Source organism: Dendropsophus ebraccatus, chromosome 7 (genome assembly GCF_027789765.1).
Source record: "Dendropsophus ebraccatus isolate aDenEbr1 chromosome 7, aDenEbr1.pat, whole genome shotgun sequence".
Taxonomy (NCBI): domain Eukaryota; kingdom Metazoa; phylum Chordata; class Amphibia; order Anura; family Hylidae; genus Dendropsophus; species Dendropsophus ebraccatus.
Genome location: NC_091460.1, coordinates 36,770,970 through 36,792,862, shown reverse-complemented (window position 1 = coordinate 36,792,862; position 21,893 = coordinate 36,770,970). Strand labels below are relative to the sequence as shown.

The window sequence follows — 21,893 nt, the reverse complement described above, 5'->3', positions numbered from 1 at the left end:
CAGAATACCTGTGTGTAGTCAGGCCAGCCTCTCCCCTGCTTCTTTTAAATTTCCTGATAAAGAGCCTACACCTATAGTCAGATTTGCTTTAAAACATTATGTACCTGCTCTATTTGTAACAAAAAACGCAGCAGTAAGTTTTGTTGTTTTTTTGTTTTTTTTTTACCCGGCACTTGTACAAGTGAACATGGGGGAGAAGACTGGCCTGACAACAGTTAGGACATTGTGCTGTCAGATCTACATAGATAGTATACAAGATTTTGATATGTTAAAGCAGGTGTTGTCTTGCTGTTTTGACTGATGAAATAGCACACCAGAATAGAATTTCTTCTATGTCTTAGATACATGTAAACTTTAAACTTGAGTTTTTCTCTTAGGCAAGCTTTGAATCTTATAGATTTGTGTATGTATGAGTTTTATAAAGATTGGACTGAGGTTTGAGAGTTTAGATATAAGTAAGAGGCCTTACATATAGGTAGGAGTTTTTACATGGAGGGGCAAGAGGCCAGAAGGAGGGTGTAGGGGCGAGAGGCCAGAAGGAGGGTGTAGGGGCGAGAGGCCAGAAGGAGGGTGTAGGGGCGAGAGGCCAGAAGGAGGGTGTAGGGGCGAGAGGCCAGAAGGAGGGTGTAGGGGCGAGAGGCCAGAAGGAGGGTGTAGGGGCAAGAGAATAAATATAGGGATTACTGTTTTGATGTAGAAGAGGAGAGAGTACGTGTAGGGGTGACAGAGACTAGATATAAACAAAATGTTATAAAATGTTATATAAGAAATTTGGCATATTAAATAGTTGCTACTAGCTGTGAGATTGTATGCAATAAAGCATAGCTACTGGAAATAAATGATATATTAAGCACAACATCAATATAGGAGGTGATGCTACTGGAAATAAATGATATATGACACACAACACGGATATAGGAGGTGATATATAATATGGGATATTAGCTAGTGGCTTCTGATCACCATGTAATATAATGCGGCTCCTGGATGATGGAAGAGTTGCGTGCTTTGGTGTCTATTACGGAGCTTTGAACCTTCATAATATCAGAAATAAGGAATATATATTTATTTTGTGTTTTTTTTTTTTTTATCCCCTTTTTTATTCTGTTAACACTTTTTTCCCTCCTTTAACACACAGCATCATATCTGCCATAAGTATCGTTTCTAGCATCTATAAAAACAAACTGAAGTATAAAGTTCTTCTGATGTAGCAGAGCCGAACTTGTCACGGGGTCTTTTGTTTTATGATCACCGAGACTTTTTGCAATCAGATATTATGTAGCCCCAAAAGAGTTAAAGGACAAACTCTGCTCTGCTACATCTGAATAAATGTGCACAGGGAGATGTGGTGTAGACCAGCACAGGGTATGAGCTGTCTTGTATCCAGACGGCTGATGGCAGAGAGTTAAGTGTCTCCTGGCGGCAGGTCCCCGGTGTTATTCTGGATGAGTTTGTTACCACTGTGCTCCTCATGTCTGTGTTGCCCGCGCTTCATGCTCTTTCCATATTCTTGTTTCCAGTTCTCAGGATGATTCTCCCCTCAACTCTATGGCCAGCAGTGACTTTGACAGCGTGTCTGTCACCACATGTAGTCTCTCCAGCGGTTACACTCTGAGGTAATAACGTGTAACACAGCCGGCGCCGCTCTCCTCGCAGCGCTCTCTCTAATGGCGTTCTTTATTCTCTCTCTATGTGACAATAACATTTAGATTTTTTTCCCTTTCCCGTGTGGAGATTCTGCAAACACATCACGGTTTTCCTGCTGATAACACATAGAGACATATTGTAATCTTCCATCTTGTCTCTGTTTGTTCTTTCCTCTCTGCCATACTGAAGAGACAACGAGATTTCCCAAGCCAAATTGTACTTTCTTCTACTAACTTTGGGATATAGACTGTGGTGCGGGGTCAGGCTAATAGGCAAGCGGCAGGCTAATGTGATATGTACTATTACTGTTGGGGGCTGGAGTGTTTAAAGCAGGGATAGGGAATAGAGATGAGCGAATCGGGTTCGAGTCGATCCGAACGTTCGGTATTTGATTAGCTGGGGCTGCTGAACTTGGATAAAGCTCTAAGGTTGTCTGGAAAACATGGATACAGCCAATGACTATATCCATGTTTTCCACATAGCCTTAGGGCTTTATCCAAGTTCAGCAGCCACCGCTAATCAAATGCCGAAAGTTCGGGTTCGGATCGACTCGAGCATGCTCCAGGTTCGCTCATCTCTAATAGGGAACCTTTGGCCCTCCAATTGCTGCAAAACTACAATTCCCATCATGCCTGGACAGGCATGATGGTAATTGTAGTTTTGCAACAGCTGGAGAGCCGAAGGTTCCCTATCCCTGGTGTTCGGTGGGTTAGAAAAATACAGTCTTGCCGCCATGGGGTAAAGGTTTATCTTCAAGTCTGGATAAGATGAAGATGTCGTGATGGCCTAAGATGGGTCATCCCTTTTTGTATAGGGTCCACCATAAGTCTAAAGGGTCCATAGTAGAAAATATAACAGGTAATGTTTCTCCTTAGGGCGGGTGCCCTAAAGACATATGGACACTTGTAGACCCTTCATGCCGTACAGGAAATTCTGTGAAGAAGGAGCTCTCGGCATCATCATCATGGGAATTCTTAAAATTCCGTTACGCAGCAAGTGCACGGAACGTGTGAATGACCCCTTAAAGATAGCGATAAGTCAGAGCGTGGAGAGTTAGAAGTGCATACATTGAGGGCAGCTTGTACAGGCTGTAAATAGGTAGGAAGGCACACACAAGGCTGTCTGCAGGGGAGAATTATATGTTGTTTGTACAGGTTTAGAGAGAAAGGGGAGCACCTGCAGTAAACTGTATACTCCTGAACACACAGACCTCACATCCAGCATGAAAAGAATATGAACCTGGGTGCGGAATGCAAACTGCATACCTGGGGGTCTAGAAATAAATGAGAGTTGCAGACTAGCACTTAATGCAACACATTTAAAGGGGTTATCCAGGCTTATAAAAATGGCCTCAGAATCTGCATCACTCTTGTCCTCGGTTTGAGTGTAGCTTTTACAGTTCAGTCCCATTGAAGTGAATGAATCTGAATTGTAATGCCACACAAAACCTGAGGACAGGGGTGGTGCTGTTTTTGTAAGAAAGTAACTGTTCCTTTTTTAAACTCTGGATAACCTCTTTTTAAAGCCTTAAAAATAAACATGGCTGCTTTAAGAAACCATAGCATACCATGAGTTTTGTCTGTTATTGTAGTGCTGCTCCATAGTCTTTATAGGGTTTGTATAGCATTCAAAAAACATGTTTGATTTCTACCAAAAGCAGTGCCACACCTGTCTACAGGTCATGTGGGATATTACAGGTTAACCCACTGGAGCCGATCTGTGGTACCAGGCACAGTCCAAGCAAATATCTGAACGTAATCAACTATCAACTTGTAATTCCTAATTTGCCCTGTGGAGGCAGTGTAGGGGAATTGACAATTGCTTACAGTTTCCTATAGAGATTTTAACAGGGTGAATCTCAAAAAAAAAAAAAGTTAACAATTAATGTTAAAACTGGACAACCCCTCCTGGATCCTTAGTATCTGCATATTCTGTCTTCACCTCCATCTTCTTCATGTGCCATTTCTGCTTCTTCCATACATCTTGCCGCCATATACCTGTCTCTTCTTTCTTTAGTAATACAGACTGTGCCGGCCCTGGACCCCCCCAGATGGACACATAACACTGCTCTTCCTTATTCTATCTTTTTTTCCGCCTTTGTACTAACACAAGGTTTCCTTCCCCCTGAGCGCTGCTTACATCCTCTGTGCTGCTGGTGACCTCCGCAGATTAATGAGTAAACTCCCAGGACTTAATAGCATCTCCCCGCTAACCAGAACGCCTTAACCTTCTAGCCCCACTCTGCAGTCCCCTGGCGTCCATACTGAGAATACTGTGTGCCGTGTATTTATTGCAGGAGGCGCTTCTAACCTTGGTGAGATCACAGGAGGCAGAGAAGCTTATTGCATTCAAGCCTTATAGCGTGCCCCTGTTCTCCTGATGTGACGTCGCTGCAGTCAGTATAGATGAGAAGAGAATGTATTTGATATTTGCTTTATTTAAAGGGGTACTCCGGAGACTCAAGTTTTTTTTAGTTATATTATATATATTTAGTTATATTTAGTTTACATTAAGAAGTAATATAACTTTAAATTGAAATAAATGTATAGTCTGTATGTGTGTGTGTGTGTGTGTGTGTATATATATATATATATATATATATATATATATATATGTATATATATATATATATATAAACAATGTATAGCAACCAATCAGATTCCACCTTTCATTTTTCAAAGAGTCTGTGAGGAATTAAAGGTGGAATCTGATTGGTTGCTAGGGGCAACTGAACCAGTGTCACTTTACACCATGTTTGATAAATCTCCCCCTTCATAACCCAATTACACATACTGTCCACCTACTTTTGGACATATATTTTTCTGTTTCTATTGAGTAGCAGCAGTAATGGGTGACATGGCCCTTCTGCTGCCACCAAAGTTAGTGTCGGGAACTGCAGGGTTACCTAAGCTGTGGTCCTGGCTCTCCTACTTTAATCAAAGAGTAAAAAAGACCAGGGATTGGGAATCTTCTGCCCTCTAGCCGTTGCAGAAACTACAATTCCAGTTATGTCTGGACTAGTCAAGGCATGATGGGAATTGTAGTTTTGCAGTGCCTGGAGGGTTCCAGGTTCCCAATCTTTGCTCTAGGATATGTGGTGTCAGCCTAGAATAACGTGCCTATTCTTGCACTAAACATATTAGTCGGGCTGATGTATTGTCTATGGCGGCTTATATTTACATATACTGTATGCCGTGTGTGTGTGTGTGTGTGTGTATATGTATGTGTAATATATATGTATAATGTATGTATAATGAGGTTGTTACTGATTGGACGGTTCTGTAGACGGACCACACAATGTGTTATGGCTTTAGACAAGACAATTTTAGAGCAGATCTTGTGAATATGATTTCCCGGCCTCGGTGGTGCGGCTTTCATCTCCAGACAGATGAATCTTTCATTTCACAGATACCAGACGTATTCTCCTGGCCCCAGACGTGTCACGCTATTACTCCCTGGTCGCTTGTCTCGCTGGCTCTGGACGGGGTGTAAATCTCAGAGACAAACTTGTGCTAGCAGATTGTACTTTTTATTTAATGTATTTCCCACTGGGATTGTTCTGGTGCTGCTATGTTATTCCTGTTATCTGTGGTGAAGTTCAGTATGTGCTCAGGAGTGCCTGAAAGTGAGCAGGTCATATAGTAATGTATGGGATACTGCCCACCGTTGTAAATTATGAGGTTCTGCAGCATCTGAGGTGTGTAGACAGATGTTCTGCAGCAGCTGAGGTGTGTTACAGGATGTTCTGCAGCAGCTGAGGTGTATAGCAGGATGTTCTGCAGCAGCTGAGTTGTGTAGCAGGATGTTCTGCAGCAGCTGAGTTGTGTAGCAGGATGTTCCTGCAGCAGCTGAGTTGTGTAGCAGGATGTTCCTGCAGCAGCTGAGTTGTGTTGCAGGATGTTCTGCAGCAGCTGAGGTGTGTTGCAGGATGTTCTGCAGCAGGTTGGGTGTATATTATGATATTCTGCAGCAGCTGAGGTGTATTATGAGGTTCTGCAGCAGGTAAGGTGTGTATTATGAGGTTCCGGCGCAGCTGAGGTGTATTACGATGCTCTGCAGCAGCTGAGGTGTGTATTATGATGTTGTGCAGCAGCTGAGGTGTGTTATGAGGTTCTGCAGCAGCTGAGGTGTGTTATGAGGTTCTGCAGCAGCTGAGGTGTGTTATGAGGTTCTGCAGAAGCTGAGGTGTGTTATGAGGTTCTGCAGAAGCTGAGGTGTGTATTACGATGTTGTGCAGCAGCTGGGGTGTGTATTATGAGGTTTTGCAGGAGCTGAGGTGTATTATGAGGTTCCGCAGCAGATGAGGTGTGTAGTATGTTCTGCAGCAGCTGAGATATATGGTTTGATGATCTGCAGCAGCTGAGGTGTGTATTATGATGTTCTGCAGCAGATGAAATGTGTAATCCAACAGATATGATATTCTGCAGAAGCTTTGATGTGTATTATGAAGTTCTGCAGCAGCTAGGTGTGTATCATGATGATCTGCAGCAACTGAGGTGTATAATGAGATTCTGCAGCTGATGAGGTGTCTAGTAGGATGTTCTGCAGCATCTGGGGTGTATATTGTGAGGTCATGCAGCAGCTCAGGTATGTATTATGATGTTCTTCAGCCGCTGAAATGTGTACTTTGGTGTCCATCAACAGATGAGGGCTATACTATGATATTCTGCAGCAGCTGAGGTGTATATTGTGAGGTCATGCAGAAGCTCAGGTATGTATTATGATGTTCTTCAGCAGCTGAAATGTGTACTGTGGTGATATAGTCTGCAGTAGGTTAGGATGTTCTGCAGCAGCTGAAATGTAAACCACCTCCACACTTGTATAATACCACCATCATAGCTGTCCTTATTTCTCCCCTTCTGACACTATGGCATGTGTATTGAACCCATTGGGCAGATGCTTGGTGTCAGCTTCCATAGATGATTCATTATCTGCCTAATCCGGAGAATGGCACACCATTGTTTTTGCTTACACCATCAGGAGTGATTTGGGAGCTGACATGTTGCTTGTCGTAACATTGATTTCAGGATTAGGCGCCAATAATGGATCTATCTGTGATGCTGGCGCTGCAGTGCTGGACAATTTATAGCTGTGTAACTAACCAGGCCCTGTCCTCAGCTCATACACTGTACAGAGACGGCGAGGTGTACATACTGCTGAGTCATGGGGTTAACACATCCATGTGTATTCAAAAGGATTGGAGGGGTATAATGAAGCTTATACTTACCTATTCTCCCCCATTGTCCTGCAGCTTTTTGCCCATAATCCTTCACTGACAGGCTGTTCAGCCAATTACTGGCTGCAACGCTGTCCCTTCACAGCTGGTGATTGGCTGAGGGGGCTGTCACTGAAGAGATGAGGAAGTAAGGGCACACAAGCAAAGGCTGCAGGACGAGGGGAGAAGAGGTAAGTATAAATGTTATTTTTACACTGTCGTTAGCCATCGGCCGCACACCACTACACGTAGTGATATGCAGCTGGCAGCCGATGATTTTTAAATATGTTTAAAAGACAGCGATCAGCTGATGATCGGCTCTTCAGCTGATCGTAGTTTTCATTACACAGAGCGATAATCTGCCGAATCAGCCTGATGGGGCATGTTATTGCTCCATGTAATAGGGCCCTTACAATCCTCTCCAGGCCTTCAGAATTACAATAAAGATGACCTTCAACTCATTTACCCTCTAATGATAACGAAATGACTCTGCTTATTTTGTTCCAGTCTATACAGCAAAGTTGATAAGTAAACTGGAAGTGACAGCTTACAGGGGGAAATTTATCTAGGCTGGCTTCTAACATAAAGCCCTGCCTCCATACACTACATTGGATTTACACAGAGGCATGCACCTTTCAATAAATCTGGCGGATCTGAACACAGCATTCTTTGTAAAATGGATGCATATTTTTCTACTTTCTCCTATTTCAATGCCGGAAGTCAAAGCAGAAATTAAGTCCAACCATCCAGCATTTGATTATTGGTGGCTGAAGAAGTTAGATGCAGCCCTAGGGATTTCGGAAAAACATTGATATGGCCTATGGTTGTATATATGTTTTGCAGACAGCCTTAAAGGGGTACTCCAGCGGGGGGGGGGGGGGGCTTTTTTTTACCTGGGACCGGGGAGTAGGCGGCTGAGGGAAACTACGTCCACTCACCTCCCCGGATCCAGCGGCAGGTCCCTCATCGCAGCGCTCCGGTTTCCGGCAGCTTGCTGGTGTCTGACGCAGGCCTGAGACGTGACGTATCAGGTCCGCTCAGCCAGTCAGTGACTGAGGCGGGATCTGTTTAAAGTCCGCTCAAATCCCGCCTCTGTCACTGACTGGCTGAGTGGACCTGAGACGTCACGTCTCGGGCCCGCGTCAGACACGGGACCCGCCGCTGGAACCGTGGAGGTGAGTAGATGTCGTTTCCCTCAGCCACCTCCTCCCCGGTCACAGGAAAAAAATGCACCCCTCCCCCCCTCTGGAGTACCCCTTTAAGGCTGCATCCAACTTCTTCAGCTACCTCCTTTGAGCATGCTCCAGTCGTGCTTATCTCTATCCACAAACAGCTGTTTCGGGCTGTTGCTCCTTATTAGTGTGGAGCAGGATTGTGGCTAGGTGGGAGCCAGAATCCTGCTCCACACTGATGAGGGGCCACACTACGAAACAGCTGTCTGTGGATTGATACCTGGCCTTGTTTTTTCCCTTGTCATTACATTGACTTATAGGGCCACTTAATATGGTGGTTTTGGTGGTTTCCTTACAGGAGCCACCACTTGGATGGGCCCTCCCAGAGGGATATCTGGTTAGTCCTGTGTTTCGAGACTCTTTTGCATTGGCTGCTATATGACAGGTTGGGGATTTGGGGATAGATTGGGGTTTCCTGGGATGGCTATGGGTTGGAGTTGAATTGCATAGCAGGTGTCTGGGTTATTGGACAGCCATCTATTACCCTTGGAATCTCATCCTGCAATTGTCACCTTGCGTCTCAGTAATGACAGCTGAGGGAAGGCATCTGTCAGGCTTGTTATACTGTGATAGGAATCTGTATCTCTCCTCTTCCGTCCTGACCTTTCCTGTATCCTCTCTGATAATACATCACTCGCACTCTGGCTGCAGATTATTATTGTTATTATTATTATTTTTTCTTCATCTTCTCCCTCCTCCGTCATGTCTTCTCCAGCAGCCTGATGACCAGCTCCTGCTCATCAGATGACATTGATCAGGAGGAAATTCAACTGGCGCTGAAAGCTGCAAAGATTGCTTCCAGACAAAAGATCCGATCCCGCTTCCACAGCAGTAATGACCTCATTCACCGACTCTTTGTCTGCATCTCAGGTGCGTCTCCTCCCGCATTCATCAGGCCTCAGTGCTGATCGCTTTTCTGCACGCTGCAGATGGGACTCGTATACATGAAATCTACTGTGTGGATGATATGACAAATAAATTGCTTTACTTACCCTGTATAGCAGAGACTTTCCTGCTGCTGCAAAACTACAAATCCCAGCATGCACTGGCAGCCAAACATGCTGGAAGTTGTAGTTTTGCATTAAGGGACCCCTGTCTAAACACCAGACCTTCGATTTCTGTACCTTTTTGTGATTGGCGATGCGTATTCTGTATACATATACTGTATGCATCGCTGCCCACTTCACATTCAGTGGGCCAGTTAGAGACTGCTTTTAGGCATCAGGTTTTGTACCTCTAAGAATTAACACTTACTTGAAGGGGTACTCCGAAGAGAAAAAAAATGTTCTTATAATGTTGTCAGAAAGTTATACAGATTGGTAATTTACTTCTATCTGAAAATCTCCAGTCTTTCTGTACTTATCAGCTGCTGTATGCTCTGCAGGAAGTGGTGTATTCTTTCCAGGCTGACACAGTGTTCTCTGCTGCCACCTCTGTCCATGTCAGGAACTGTCCAGAGCACTAGGAAATCCCCATATATAAAAAAAAACCTCTCCAGGACAGTTCCTGACACAGACAGACATGGCAGCAGAGAGCTGACTGTCAGACTGGAAAGAATACACCACTTCCTGCAGGGCATACAGCAGCTGATAAATAGTGGAAGACTTGAGATTTTTAAATAGAAGTAAATTACAAATCTGTATAATGTTCTGACACTAGTTGATTTAATACTATGTTATTTCCCCAGAGTGCCCCTTTAACACTTAAAGGTCTACTCCAGAAAATGTGAACCCGTGTAGTGCACCTAGTGCAAGGCCCTGGGGATTAGGGTGTGACAGGGGGCTTCTCTCTATCTTATTCTTATACATTGCATTCCTTGTGAATTCAGCTAAGACATTACTTATCGAACTTCTTCTTCTTCTTCCTCCTCTCACACTGGGTGATCCCCAGGTGTCGCCGATCAGTTGCAGACAAATTATGCAAGTGATTTAAGGAGTATCCTGAAGACGTTGTTTGAAGTCATGGCCACCAAGCAAGAGGTGGACGACAAGGGGAAGCAGAAGAAAGGTGAGCAGCAATACTACAACTAGATAAAAACAAATGGTCCTAGCTGATTTGCCTTGTTTGTACAAGGCACAATTCTAGAAAAGATGCAACCTATAAGGGATTAGAAAAACATGGCTGCTTTCTTCCAGGAACAGCACCACAACTGGTCTGTGGATTGTGTCTGGTATTGCAGCCCCAACAAGACAATGGGGCTAAGCAGCCATACAACATACAAAGCTGGAGTCTGTGATGTGGGACTCGGGGTCATGTCCTAAGTCACTGCCTTACTGTGTCACCATCTTCTCAACAATCTATAAGGACAGGTAGATGAGCAATATAAGTCAGATAATAATCAGAATGACATAACACAGGGGTAGGGAACCTTGGCTCTCCGGTAGTTGAAAAACTACACCTCCCATCATGCCTGGACAGCCAAAGCTTTAGCTTTGGCTGTCCAGGCATGATGGGAGTTGTAGTTTTGCAACAGCCGGAGAGCCAAGGTTCCCTATCCCAACATAGCACATTGAATGCTGTGTCCTCATGTTGCCAATAAGTCCTGCTGATAAATAGGAATAAATCCTGATTACTCGGCCATGTCAGCAACTTTTGGACTATACCTAATTGAGTTTATATGACTTGGCACGCGGCACATATTACCGAGCTAAATCAACACTGGTAATACGCCATCAGTAATTACCGTATATAGGATTTACGTCTGCTTGTAGTTTGTTGCATGGCAGCATATTCCCAATGTAACTCAGGTGTGTAGAATGGCGTCAAACGGGTCATAAAAAAAGTGCGTTCAGTGTCAGCGATATCAATGAAAATATTGAAAAATAGTTGTGTCATATAAAAGGAAGAAGACTGATTCTCTAGTGCCACCTATAGGTTGCTTCTCTGTAAAGCAGCCTCAAAAACACGACCAAGGAAGTCAGCTGAACCCGGAGTTTTAGAGAAAGAAAGTTTATTTCAGAGAGAAGAAAGGTTTAGTTTTTGGTAGGATGATATCAGAGAACTAGTGACTTCCATGGAAATATAGGTATTCACCATACATTATAAAGTTAAGAGTGTAATGTCGCCCTCTAGTGGTGATCACACAGAATGTCACACATAATATGGTTTGTGAATTAGGTGTCAGTCTTACAAGTGGCAAATAAACCTGTGCAAAAATTAGTATGAAAGCAACTGGGCACATCTTTATGTTGCTCTGGCAGTACTTTGCTATAGAACGTAGCATACACAGGTACACAAATTAAAGGGGTTATTAAAGATTTAAAAAAGCACAGCTGCTTGCAAAAACAGCGCCACCCTTGTCGTCAGGTTGTGTGTGGTATTGCAGTTCAGCTCCATTCAGTTTAATGCAACTGAGCTGCAAACCCAAACTGAGGATAATGGGTGGTGCTGTTTCTGGAAGAAAGCAGCCATGTCTTTCAAAGCCTGGATAACCCTTTTTATTGCATATGTTACATTACAACAACTATATATCTTTAAGTCCAGGTTCCAGCTTTGGAATTCCTCTTGTAGCTAGGCTGTTGGTGATTTGCTTGCACAATACCAACGTGCCCAAAATCTGTACACTGTGCAATATATTTGGTCTGTAGCAGGGCAACAATGATTGGGCATGGATCCGACCTTGTACATCATTTGGGCCCTCTTGGGCCTATAATGGCCATATGTAATACAGCCCTGGTGTAACAATAGGGGGCTGAGAGTGACTTTATCACCAGCTTTTTATTAGAGCATCCACCAGCTTCTTGCAGGACAGGATACTGTAGAATGTTGTGTCTTGGAAATGTGATTGATGGGTGACATGTCTTGCAGTGAGCCAAGGACTAAGGAGCGCTGCACTAGAAGATTGTGCCCTCTGCCAGGAAACAATCTCTTCCTCAGAACTGGCTGCCAAGGCCCGAGACGGGGAATTTGAAGGTATTGTATATGTACAGATATATTGAGCTTCCTACAAAATGTGGTCCAGGGAAGGACAAATGTACTGTCAAGATCATGGGCACCAAAGACTGACACTTACACTGAGAGATTCACATCTGAAGAAAACAAATCCCTGCTCTTTCACATAATAGAGAATCCATGGACTGAATAAGCATTTGTCCTGACATAGAGAACGACTCAACAACCCATAGTTTTCTGTTTCTGGGAAAGCTGGGTGAGAGCTAATATGGAAAATTTCCCAAATTTTTCAATAGCCTTTGCTTATATATAATTACTACCCCAGCATTGCTATATATGTTGGTCGTTTGCAGTTATGAACAACCTCTATGGCACATAGCAGCCATATTTGATGTCATCCAGCTTTCATGGAGATATATAGAAACAGATCTCCATTCAAACAGAATGGCAATAAGGAGCCGATGGAAAGGAGTATAACTGCAAGATCAGACTACACAGGGTTTATTTGTAGTCTGTTACCATGGAGACTCAGGGATCTGCATAGTAGCTGTAGACATTAGGAGAGTATAAATAAACACTAATGTTCTTATTAATGTTATATGCCTTTTTAAAGCAATAAAAAATTTGGTTGCAAAAGTGTACATACCCTTTCATCAGTATCCTCCTTTAACTCTGTGTAACTCCTGTTCTTTGCAGTTTCAACCATCTTTCTTCATGACACTCTTCCTTACGGCCATTACATTCGTCCTTTTTCTTTTTGTTTAAACCTATATAGTCACATACACCCATTTACAATCTGTGTTCTTCATTTACCTTCTGGTGCAGATCCTCCTGACTGGGTACCGGATGAAGTCTGTAGTCTGTGCACTGCGTGTAAAGCTCCTTTTACAGTGATCCGCAGGAAACACCACTGTCGCAGCTGCGGCAAGGTAAGCCATGGTTAAAGCTCTCCGGGCGCTGTCTGAAAGGTGTAGTTCTCATATAGAGCTGGGTTTTATATACATAGCCAGGCCAAGGGTCAGGCAGAGTAGGCACCTGTCTAATGCTCAGTGAATACTAATGGAAGGGAGTTAGAGACCGCTTCTATTGCTTTGAGTTGTCTCTACATTGCACATTCCACCAGAGTTGATCACTTTAAATGTTCTTTAAATTGTGTTTTGGAATCTTTTAGTCTTTTACTTTCTATATGTTTCTAGCTTTCTTGCCTTGCATAGTGTATTATGGGATCCTTGTTTGCCCAATAGTTGGTAGTTTTAAATTGCTAAAGTAGGTAAAAAAAAAAAAAGCCCTTTTAAACTGATGACATTTAAAGCTATAGATTTGTTTTGTTCATATTGTTTTGTTGATGTCAAGTCTGTGTGACACCTTCACATAGCTGGCTGTCCTGCTGCATCTTACATAGATCAGATAGATGGTACAATACTCCCAGTGTAAACAGGGCCCAGTGTATAGGGGTGAGGGGGAACAGATTCCACCAACCCTGTGAAGGAGAAAACCACATGAAATTAGAATCAGCACAAGAAAAGTAAAGAAAACTTATTCGAACTTCCTGTAGATTTACAAGTGTTCAACTGTGCAGATTGCAGTCACAGCAATGTATAATAAGCAGATATAAATCGCCCCCGCTCCTGTTCTGTTTGCACTTCGCTTCCACATATATTTCACGGGTATTAAAGCTGTAGTGAATCATGAAACAATTACCGGCCCCTGGTGAGAAGTCTGAGCTTGTAAAACAAAGGCTAATTTGATAGAAGTCGACTGGAAGGATGTTGGAATTTCTTTATTAATTTACATTTTTATTCTGGTCTTGTCTGTTCACACAAAGTGTAAGGTCAGGAACAAGACATTGGCAGTATGAGGGACTGTGGGGGCTACACGTGGTACCCCACCGCCAGTGCCATTGTTTGCACCCTGCAACTTTCCATTATAAGTTGCTTCACTTCCTCTCACTATTGTCAAGATACATGTTTGCTGTCAGGAAAGGTGTACTTTAAGAGGCGGAAAAACAGTACACGGCTAGTCCTTCCCCAGCTGAGAAGTGAATAGAAGTGTAGCCAGTCTAGGCAATAGCTTAACAGCCTAATAGACTAACAAACTACATCAGGGATTTGTGCCCACTGCCTACAATACACCAACAAGAAAGTATACTGGTAATGTCCAAAGATGGCCAAAAATGAGTACAAACAGAGATGTGATCTGACAGCAGCCTTCAGTGGCCGGGATTGATGATAACTCTAATCTCGACTGTTTAAGCCTCTATTTGCCATCATGAATAGGTAGTACTGAATCTATAGATTAAAAGCGGTGATCAGTAAGGAGCACTGAATCTAGATATTAAAAGCGGTGATCAGTAAGGAGCACTGAATCTAGATATTAAAAGCAATGATCAGTAAGGAGCACTGAATCTAGGGATTAAAAGCAGTGCGCTGGCTAGCCGTCCCCTTTTACACAAACACACGGTGCTGAACAAATGAATGGAGCCGATAATATGGAGATAGCCAGGGGGTACGGAGGTCATCCCCTCTATGATGTCTTACTTGTCCCCTATTGTTATGTATTTATAGAACGCCCTTAATTTCAGAGCACTATACAAGCGATAGGGGTAACAAACAGGAACAATACAAGATCAAAAACACATTACATGAAGGCAAATGGCAGACTGGTACATGGGGGAAGAGGGCCCTGCCTGCGAGGGCTTACAATCGCATCAAAAAACATATATTTAAAGGCAATCAAAAAGTTGTATTTAGCAATAATAAAAAAAAAAAAACTGCTCCCCATGCAAAAATAAAAAAACAAGCACCCATATAGCTAAACAGATGGAAAAATATAAAAGGTAATAGGGTTCCAAATTTATTTTATTTAAAAATGTTTTGCAGTAGATTAAACAGTAAGATGAAGAGCCCTTTGAAGAGGCAGCAAATGAGTGCCGATCAGCAAGACCAGTGCTCGTTCACAGATCCTATACAAGTAAATCAGTCATGTCCCTATTAAAATGTATTGTTCTCTTCCACACATCCCCCACTTAGACAGGGAGATATCTGGCTAATAAAAATTATTTATCGGTGGCACAAAAGAATTAGAAAGTTGACGACCTCGTAATGTTATAACAGAGATTGAATTGTAAATCATAGCTGGTGTCTTGTATGTTTGCATTGCGTAAAGTATTCTCTTCTTCTCTTCCAGATCTTTTGTTCTCGCTGCTCTTCCCATTCTGCTCCATTACCGCGATACGGGCAGATGAAGCCGGTTCGCGTCTGTACGCACTGTTACATATTCCACGTCACTCCTTTCTACAGTGACAAAGCTGCAATTTGATGCCATGATACAACTGGGGGAGGGGGGGGGGGGGGTCACTCGGGCCAAGAATTTTCACTGAATACGGACTTTGCTGGAGGCATGCGGGCTTTAATTTAAACTTTTATTATTATTTGTACAGAGAAGTTTTGATTGTTTTTATTTTTCTTAAGCTGCTAAAAGAAAAAAAAAAGGATAAGACGCGTGGCTCTCGGCTTCAGTACAGTCTTCCAAACGTTCCGGCACTGGCACAGCAAACGCCATGACACCGAAGACTACAATGGCTTCATGGATCTCACTGCATCACTGCTTACCTTAAACATTTAAGATTGTAGCATCTGTCACAGCACAGCTGTAAAGCATGGCTGCACCTCGGAACGCCTGGGAATCCCCTCCCCTGAGCAACCTATCTCCCATTATATACATGGGGCCATCTCCTATAGGAAGAATATAATTCATAGCATTTACGGTCTTTACAGTCCTCTCTCTGCAGGTTGTGTCGAATTTTGCTTTCCTAGTTTACAGCAATAACTTTTCCACACCACAATAAGCTCTACAAACATATTACCGCTTAGTGTTTCCTTTGGATCTAAAGAGCAATTCCAGTCCTGCTTATTTTCTGAGGCCAAAAAATTGAATGGGCTTGAAGAATGACAACCACTCCTCTTGGTGTCTCATATAAAACATGTTACTCTGCAGGGGGCGACAGTGAGCACAGGAAAATGCTCTTCCCACAGTAACAAAATATATTGTATAAAGGGTTAAATACAATTTTATTAAGATTTTATTTTTTTACAGAAAAACTTATAGCATCAGCAGTGACAGGAATTGCTCAAAAGTCATATATAATGAAATACCACTTCTAATGCAAAGCTTAAAGGGAACCTGCCATATGAACTGTATGATGTGATGTCCCACCTTCTAGGGAGTGTAATGGTTCTTCAGGTTTTAAGCGTGTGTTCCCAACACACTCTTATTCATTAGTAGAACTGATAGCATTTGACAACTTGCGCCCCTTTGACATTTCATTTGGGTCTCCACTAGGGATCGTCCGAACCCGGTTCGGGTTGGGTTCGTACGAACCCGAACTCTCGGCAATGATTACTGCTGTATGCCCGCTCCGTGCAGCCGGTGGATACATCCGGAGGACCGCCTGGGAAATTGGGATACAGCCATAGCCATAGGCTGTATCCCAGTTTTCCAGGTGGTCCTCCCGATGTATCCACCCGCTGCACGGAGCGGGCAGACAGCGGGAATCTGATGCCGAGCGTTCGGGTTCCCGAACCTCGGCAGATTCGGACCATCCCTAGTCTCCACCATGAGACACCATCTGTTTCCACCATGAGATGTGTACTACTGTTGAGTCTACTGGTAACTATGGTTGGTCTGGTATTTGCAAACACTTTTAGCACTCATAAATAAAAAAATATACCAACCAAACTTAGTTGTTAATAGACTTACGTATACATTGGATTGTGTTTCGGTAGTATCCTGATTTATACCGGCAGTAGAGAGCTAAAATGGAGCCTTATTGTAATAATCTGTCATAATGACTTAAAATATAGTTGATCATTGGCAACTTTTTCAACCTTAGGCTCCCTTATGGCTGACTCTGTATAGATCCATCTGTTAAAGGGTTCCTGACATCAGGTTTACTCACCTGATCAGCCTGCAGTATGGATATGACCATGCCAGGTCGCTTCCTTTGACAAGCCCTATTCTGATTCAGTAGGGCTTATGCACTGAACTGACCAGGCACGCAGGATTGACTAGTAATCAGCAAGCTGTGGACAGGAATCCATGGAAGTCTCGCTTGTACATTCTGTGAGTCAGACATCTGAGTGGACCCTCACTAACCTACCGGATAGGTAACATTTTTAGTTAGAATATCCCTTTACACCCACTATTGCAGCAGTAACAGGGCTTTGTAAAGTAATGGTAGCCGTTCCCTTTAAGCAAGTCTACTAGGTAGGGCATAGTTCACACCATTTCCTATGTTATGTGATCCCATTCACATACATAAAAGGTTTTCCTACAGAATTAATATTCAAAACTCTATACAAATTTACATTATATTCTAACAAACCAGAGCCCTGGAGTTGGGCTGGAGCCTTTGTCATGATATCCTTCTTGAATCACTAGGGACCTCTAATGGACCATTTTGGGTCGTTCTGATACTTCAGGTTTTCTGTGTTGACCTTTAGAATCTAGTTTAACTTGTTTGTTCGTATATTTTTTTTAAAATTTTTTTGCACATTGTGTTTTATGTTCACTACTTGCATCAGTGATCGGCCTGGTGCTTGAGGAGACTACTGTATCAAATGGAATAATATATGGTACATTTATTGCTGGTAACTTCTGCTGCCCATTTATAGAGGGGTCTAAGTTGAGCTGAACTCTTACAGGGTACGTGGGCCAGTGCTTTGGAAGGTTATATGAAATTGAAAATAAGTGGCAACTTCAAAGAACAGCGACATTTCTGTGCATAGACTGTCTGGTATCGCAGCTCGGCTTAAAGGGGTTATCCAGCATTAGAAAAACATGACCACTTTCTTTCAGAGACTACAGACTCTTGTCTCTCATTCAGGGGCGGTTTGCAATTTAGCTCCAATCACTTCAATAGAACTGATTTGCAAAACCTACACCCAAACTGGAGGCAAGAGTGGTGCTGTCTCTGGAAGAAAGTGGCCATGTTTTTCTAACGCTGGATAATCCCTTTAATCTAAATAATTGCTGCAGTACCAGACATGGTCCATGGCAAGAGAGTCGCTGCTCTTGCAAGAGAGCACCATGTTATAGGTAAAAAATGGGCACTGAATTGTGGTTACATTATAATGTATAACTGCAGGTAGCTTGTCATTGTGTATTTGGAGATTTCTGACTTCTGGGTAGTTCCACTTGATAATACACATAACTTTTGTGTAAGGGTAGTCAAAGCAAGATTAGAAGTAGAGATGATCGAGATGAGGTTCGTGTTCGTATGAACCTGAACCATCTGCATTTAAATCCCGCTGTCTTCCTGGTCCGTGGGGAAAGTTTAGACAGCCTGAGCTCTGCCTGGAAGACAGGAAGACAGCCTAGGTCATGGGTGTATCCTTGTTTTCCAGGTGAGACTCAAGCTGTCTCCACCTTCCGCACAGACCAGGAAGACAGCGGGATTCAAATGCCGATGGTTCAGGTTCACTCATCTATAATTAGAAGTAGTCTAATGGACTACACCAAAACTTGACGACATCTGTCCACCTATATGGCATCATGACGGCTAAGCAGTGCTGGCATTGGCCACCTGGCATGGTCAGAACAGGCTCCAGCTGCTGTAGCCTTCTATGTACAGTAGGATATCTTTGGAATGGTATAATTCTATTAAGAAAAATTTTGGGAAGCTCTTTGGGACTTAGTTTTACCATAATTTCCATGAAATACGATACAAATATTTTTGAAAAATCTTTGAACACTAAGGTCAGAAATACCATAATGGATAACATGTCAGTAAACATGATGTTCCATTGGTCTAAACTGATCCCAAATTTCGGACAATTATCATCAGACTCAAATGACCCTTCATATTTCCTAAAAGAATTGATTTTCCAGCCTAGTGCCCCTACGCTTCATGACCTCCAACAAAGACTGGGCAAGTCCTAAACACTAGTACTTTTTCTTTCGAGTCCGTCAGCGATCTCATGTCTACTTGTGGCTTATGTTGTGTACACTGGAAAGATGTAATTTTCACAAAATATATGTGTATAGAGGCAATTGTTTTTTGTACACTGAGGGTTGTCAATAAAGTTATGTACATAATCCATGTTATATTGAAAAATTGCAATGGGTCTTAGACTGAACTTTGAACTGGACTGTTGTCTTGTGCTGTAGATGTACAATTGCACTTTCTTCAGGGGTTCTTCCATTCTCGTCCACGGCTGCTAGAAAAATGAACCCTGATCTTACCAGTTGGGTTGGACTCTTCCACCTTTACACTGTTCCACAACCTATAACAAGATACTGACAAAAATTTTCAAAAAACACTCATGGAGTTGGAGTTCTATAAGACGGTTCTGCTTGTTTTCAGCCAAAATAAGTGGCATGAGGTAAAATCCAAAAAATTGCCAAATGATACAGTGGGTTCCTATATACAGGGTATCAATGACTCTTCTTCCAGTCTTCGGTATCTAGACATCCATCGCTTTATGAGAGCCCTTAGTGTTAGGGTGCCTTTCCACAGAGAGATTTCTGACAGATTTTTGAAGCCAAAGCCAGGAACAGACTTTAAGCATAGAACAGGTAATAAAGGAAAGACTGAGATTTCTCCTGTTTTCAAATCCCTTCCTGGTTTTGGCTTCAAAGATCTGTCAGATGAATCTTTCTGTGTAAAGGCTACCTAAGGCACTGTTTTATTAAAAACTTTTTGGGGGGCTGGATTGTTAATGTTGAAGCATTTTTAGCCGACGCTCTTTTTCCCCCGAGATGAACAGAGTCAGCAATTGCTTTATTCCTCCATAATATAATATACTTACCAGTAGGACAATAGGGAATGTTAAAGGGGTTATTCAGGATTTAAAAAAAAAAAAAAAGCACAGCTACTTTCTTGCAAAAACAGCACCACTCCTGATCTCAGATTGTCTCTGGTATTACAATTCAGCTCTATTTACTTCAATGGAGCAGAGCTGCAAACCCCCCCCACCCAAACTGAGGACAGGAGAGGCACTGTTTCTTGGAGAAAGCATTCATATTTTTCTAAGCCTGGACAACCCATTTAACCAACATAATAATGGCCAACCATCTTATGTCAATGGTGAGCTGAAAGGGAACCTTTCACAGATTTTTTACTGTCTTAGGGTGGGTTCAGACTACGGAATTCTTGCGGATAAATTCCGCCAAATTCCGTTGCCTGTACACGCTCATGGCCGCGCGCCTTTCTGCTGGCTCCATGGCTGGTGTCTATGGCACGGGTGGAGAGGCACGCAGCCGTGAGCGCGTACAGGCAGCGGAATTTATCCGCGAGAATTCGGTAGTCTGAACCCACCCTAAACCAGGAGCCATCAGGGTGGCTTCTGTCTTCCCTGATAGCTTTATTTTACTTATACTCAGACAGGAAGAGGCCCGGCAGGGGCAGCTAGGGAGGCATAAACTACTGGGGACTGCCCTGATGACCTGTCGTTCAACAAGCATCAAAGCAATGACAGGTTCCCATTAGCTATTTGTTATGGTCACCACTTAGAATTTTAATACCTAATATAAAGAGAGCGGTATACTGTTCTTAAAGGAACAGTGCAGAATTGAATATAATACCCTTATTCATGTTTTCTTACCCTGGCACATTTCATGGCCCATAAACTATATACATTTTATGGTCCCGTTTACTCAACAGTCCCGATAAATATAGGACTGCTGGGAGATATAAGAATACTCATATAGGTTTTATTGATGTTGTCTGACAAAGTTTGGTTCATGCAAGTTCTCCCTTAAATGTATGACACACCAGCTGTAAGGGTGGGAAACCATCACTCTGTGCTTGTGGAATCTGCCAACTTATTGTGTTTCAGTTTCCAGGCTTGCAATCTACCATCTTGACTGCTCCTATGTATATGAGCCTAAAGCAGAAGGGGGACATGGAACGTAACACCTGGTTATGCCGTACGCGAGGCTGTGGGTCGTCTACCAACGACAGATATTCAGGCTTAAATCTCAGGCTTCACCTTGCAATAGTTTTTGCATTTTCTGTTATTTTCTTTGGCTGTGTTCACACAGCAGATACAATATGCAGAAAGACCACACTGTCTCCTGTGATACAGAACTATGTTATTTCATGGATTGTACTTTATTTATTTACAGCTTGTTCTTTTTTTTTTGTAAATGAGATTAAATCCAAAATAATAAGAAAAAAAACCTTTCCATAAATCTATTTACTGATCTCAGATGCTGTACAGTAGTTTCTTATGTATATACTGAGATTTCTCTAATGAAAAGCACAATGAACATACTTAATACTAATATGGACTCACCTCGAAGGGAGACTTTTGTCTTGTAATAATTTAAGATGATTAAAATGATGGTAATTTCTCTACACGTTCTGGATCTTCTATTTCTTTGTATTGTTTGTCTGGTTATGAATTGGTACGAGCAAAACCATAAAACATCTAGAAGCCTTGTCACCCTGTCTAGTACAGGGATATTAAACTCGTGGCCCTCCAGCTGTTGGAAAACTACAATTCCCATAATGCCTGGACAGCCAAAGTATTCGCTTGATGGGAATTGTAGTTTTGTAATAGCTGGAAGTCTGCCGCCCATGGTCTAGTATGTTTTTTTTTCTATTGATGCTATGCATCTAAAAAAAAAACCACAACTTTGCAAAAACTGTACATTAGAAATATCTTATTTGTGTATACAACTCCTATGCAGACCTGTATGTATCCATGGTTACAGGCTATAAACAAATCCTGTTTAGTCTGCCTCTACAGCCATGTGTTTCTAGGTCCTTTCCCGACCTGTAGACCAGGTATTGGGAACTTTTGGTCCTCCAGCTGTTGCAAAACTTCAATTTCCATCATGACTGGACAGCCAAAGCTTTAGCTAGAATTGTAGTTTTGCAACAGCCGGAGGGCTGAAGGTTCCCA

General features: G+C 42.6%; 1 protein-coding gene across 3 annotated transcripts in view; it reads left to right on the top strand.

Annotated features, from left to right (window-relative positions):
• ZFYVE28 (zinc finger FYVE-type containing 28) overlaps positions 1 to 21,345 on the top strand; it is a 119,812-nt gene extending 98,467 nt beyond the window's left edge. For 2 of the 3 annotated variants that reach the window (XM_069977318.1, XM_069977320.1), the window contains exons 9-14: positions 1,521 to 1,616; positions 8,810 to 8,964; positions 9,985 to 10,101; positions 11,902 to 12,006; positions 12,811 to 12,914; positions 15,172 to 21,345. In XM_069977318.1, the coding sequence (XP_069833419.1) occupies positions 1,521 to 1,616; positions 8,810 to 8,964; positions 9,985 to 10,101; positions 11,902 to 12,006; positions 12,811 to 12,914; positions 15,172 to 15,303 (709 nt within the window). In that variant the 3' untranslated portion in view covers positions 15,304 to 21,345. The remainder of the gene's footprint in view (positions 1 to 1,520; positions 1,617 to 8,809; positions 8,965 to 9,984; positions 10,102 to 11,901; positions 12,007 to 12,810; positions 12,915 to 15,171) is intronic. The other variant, XM_069977319.1, reaches the window with a different exon arrangement.
• The last annotated feature ends 548 nt before the right edge of the window (positions 21,346 to 21,893 follow it).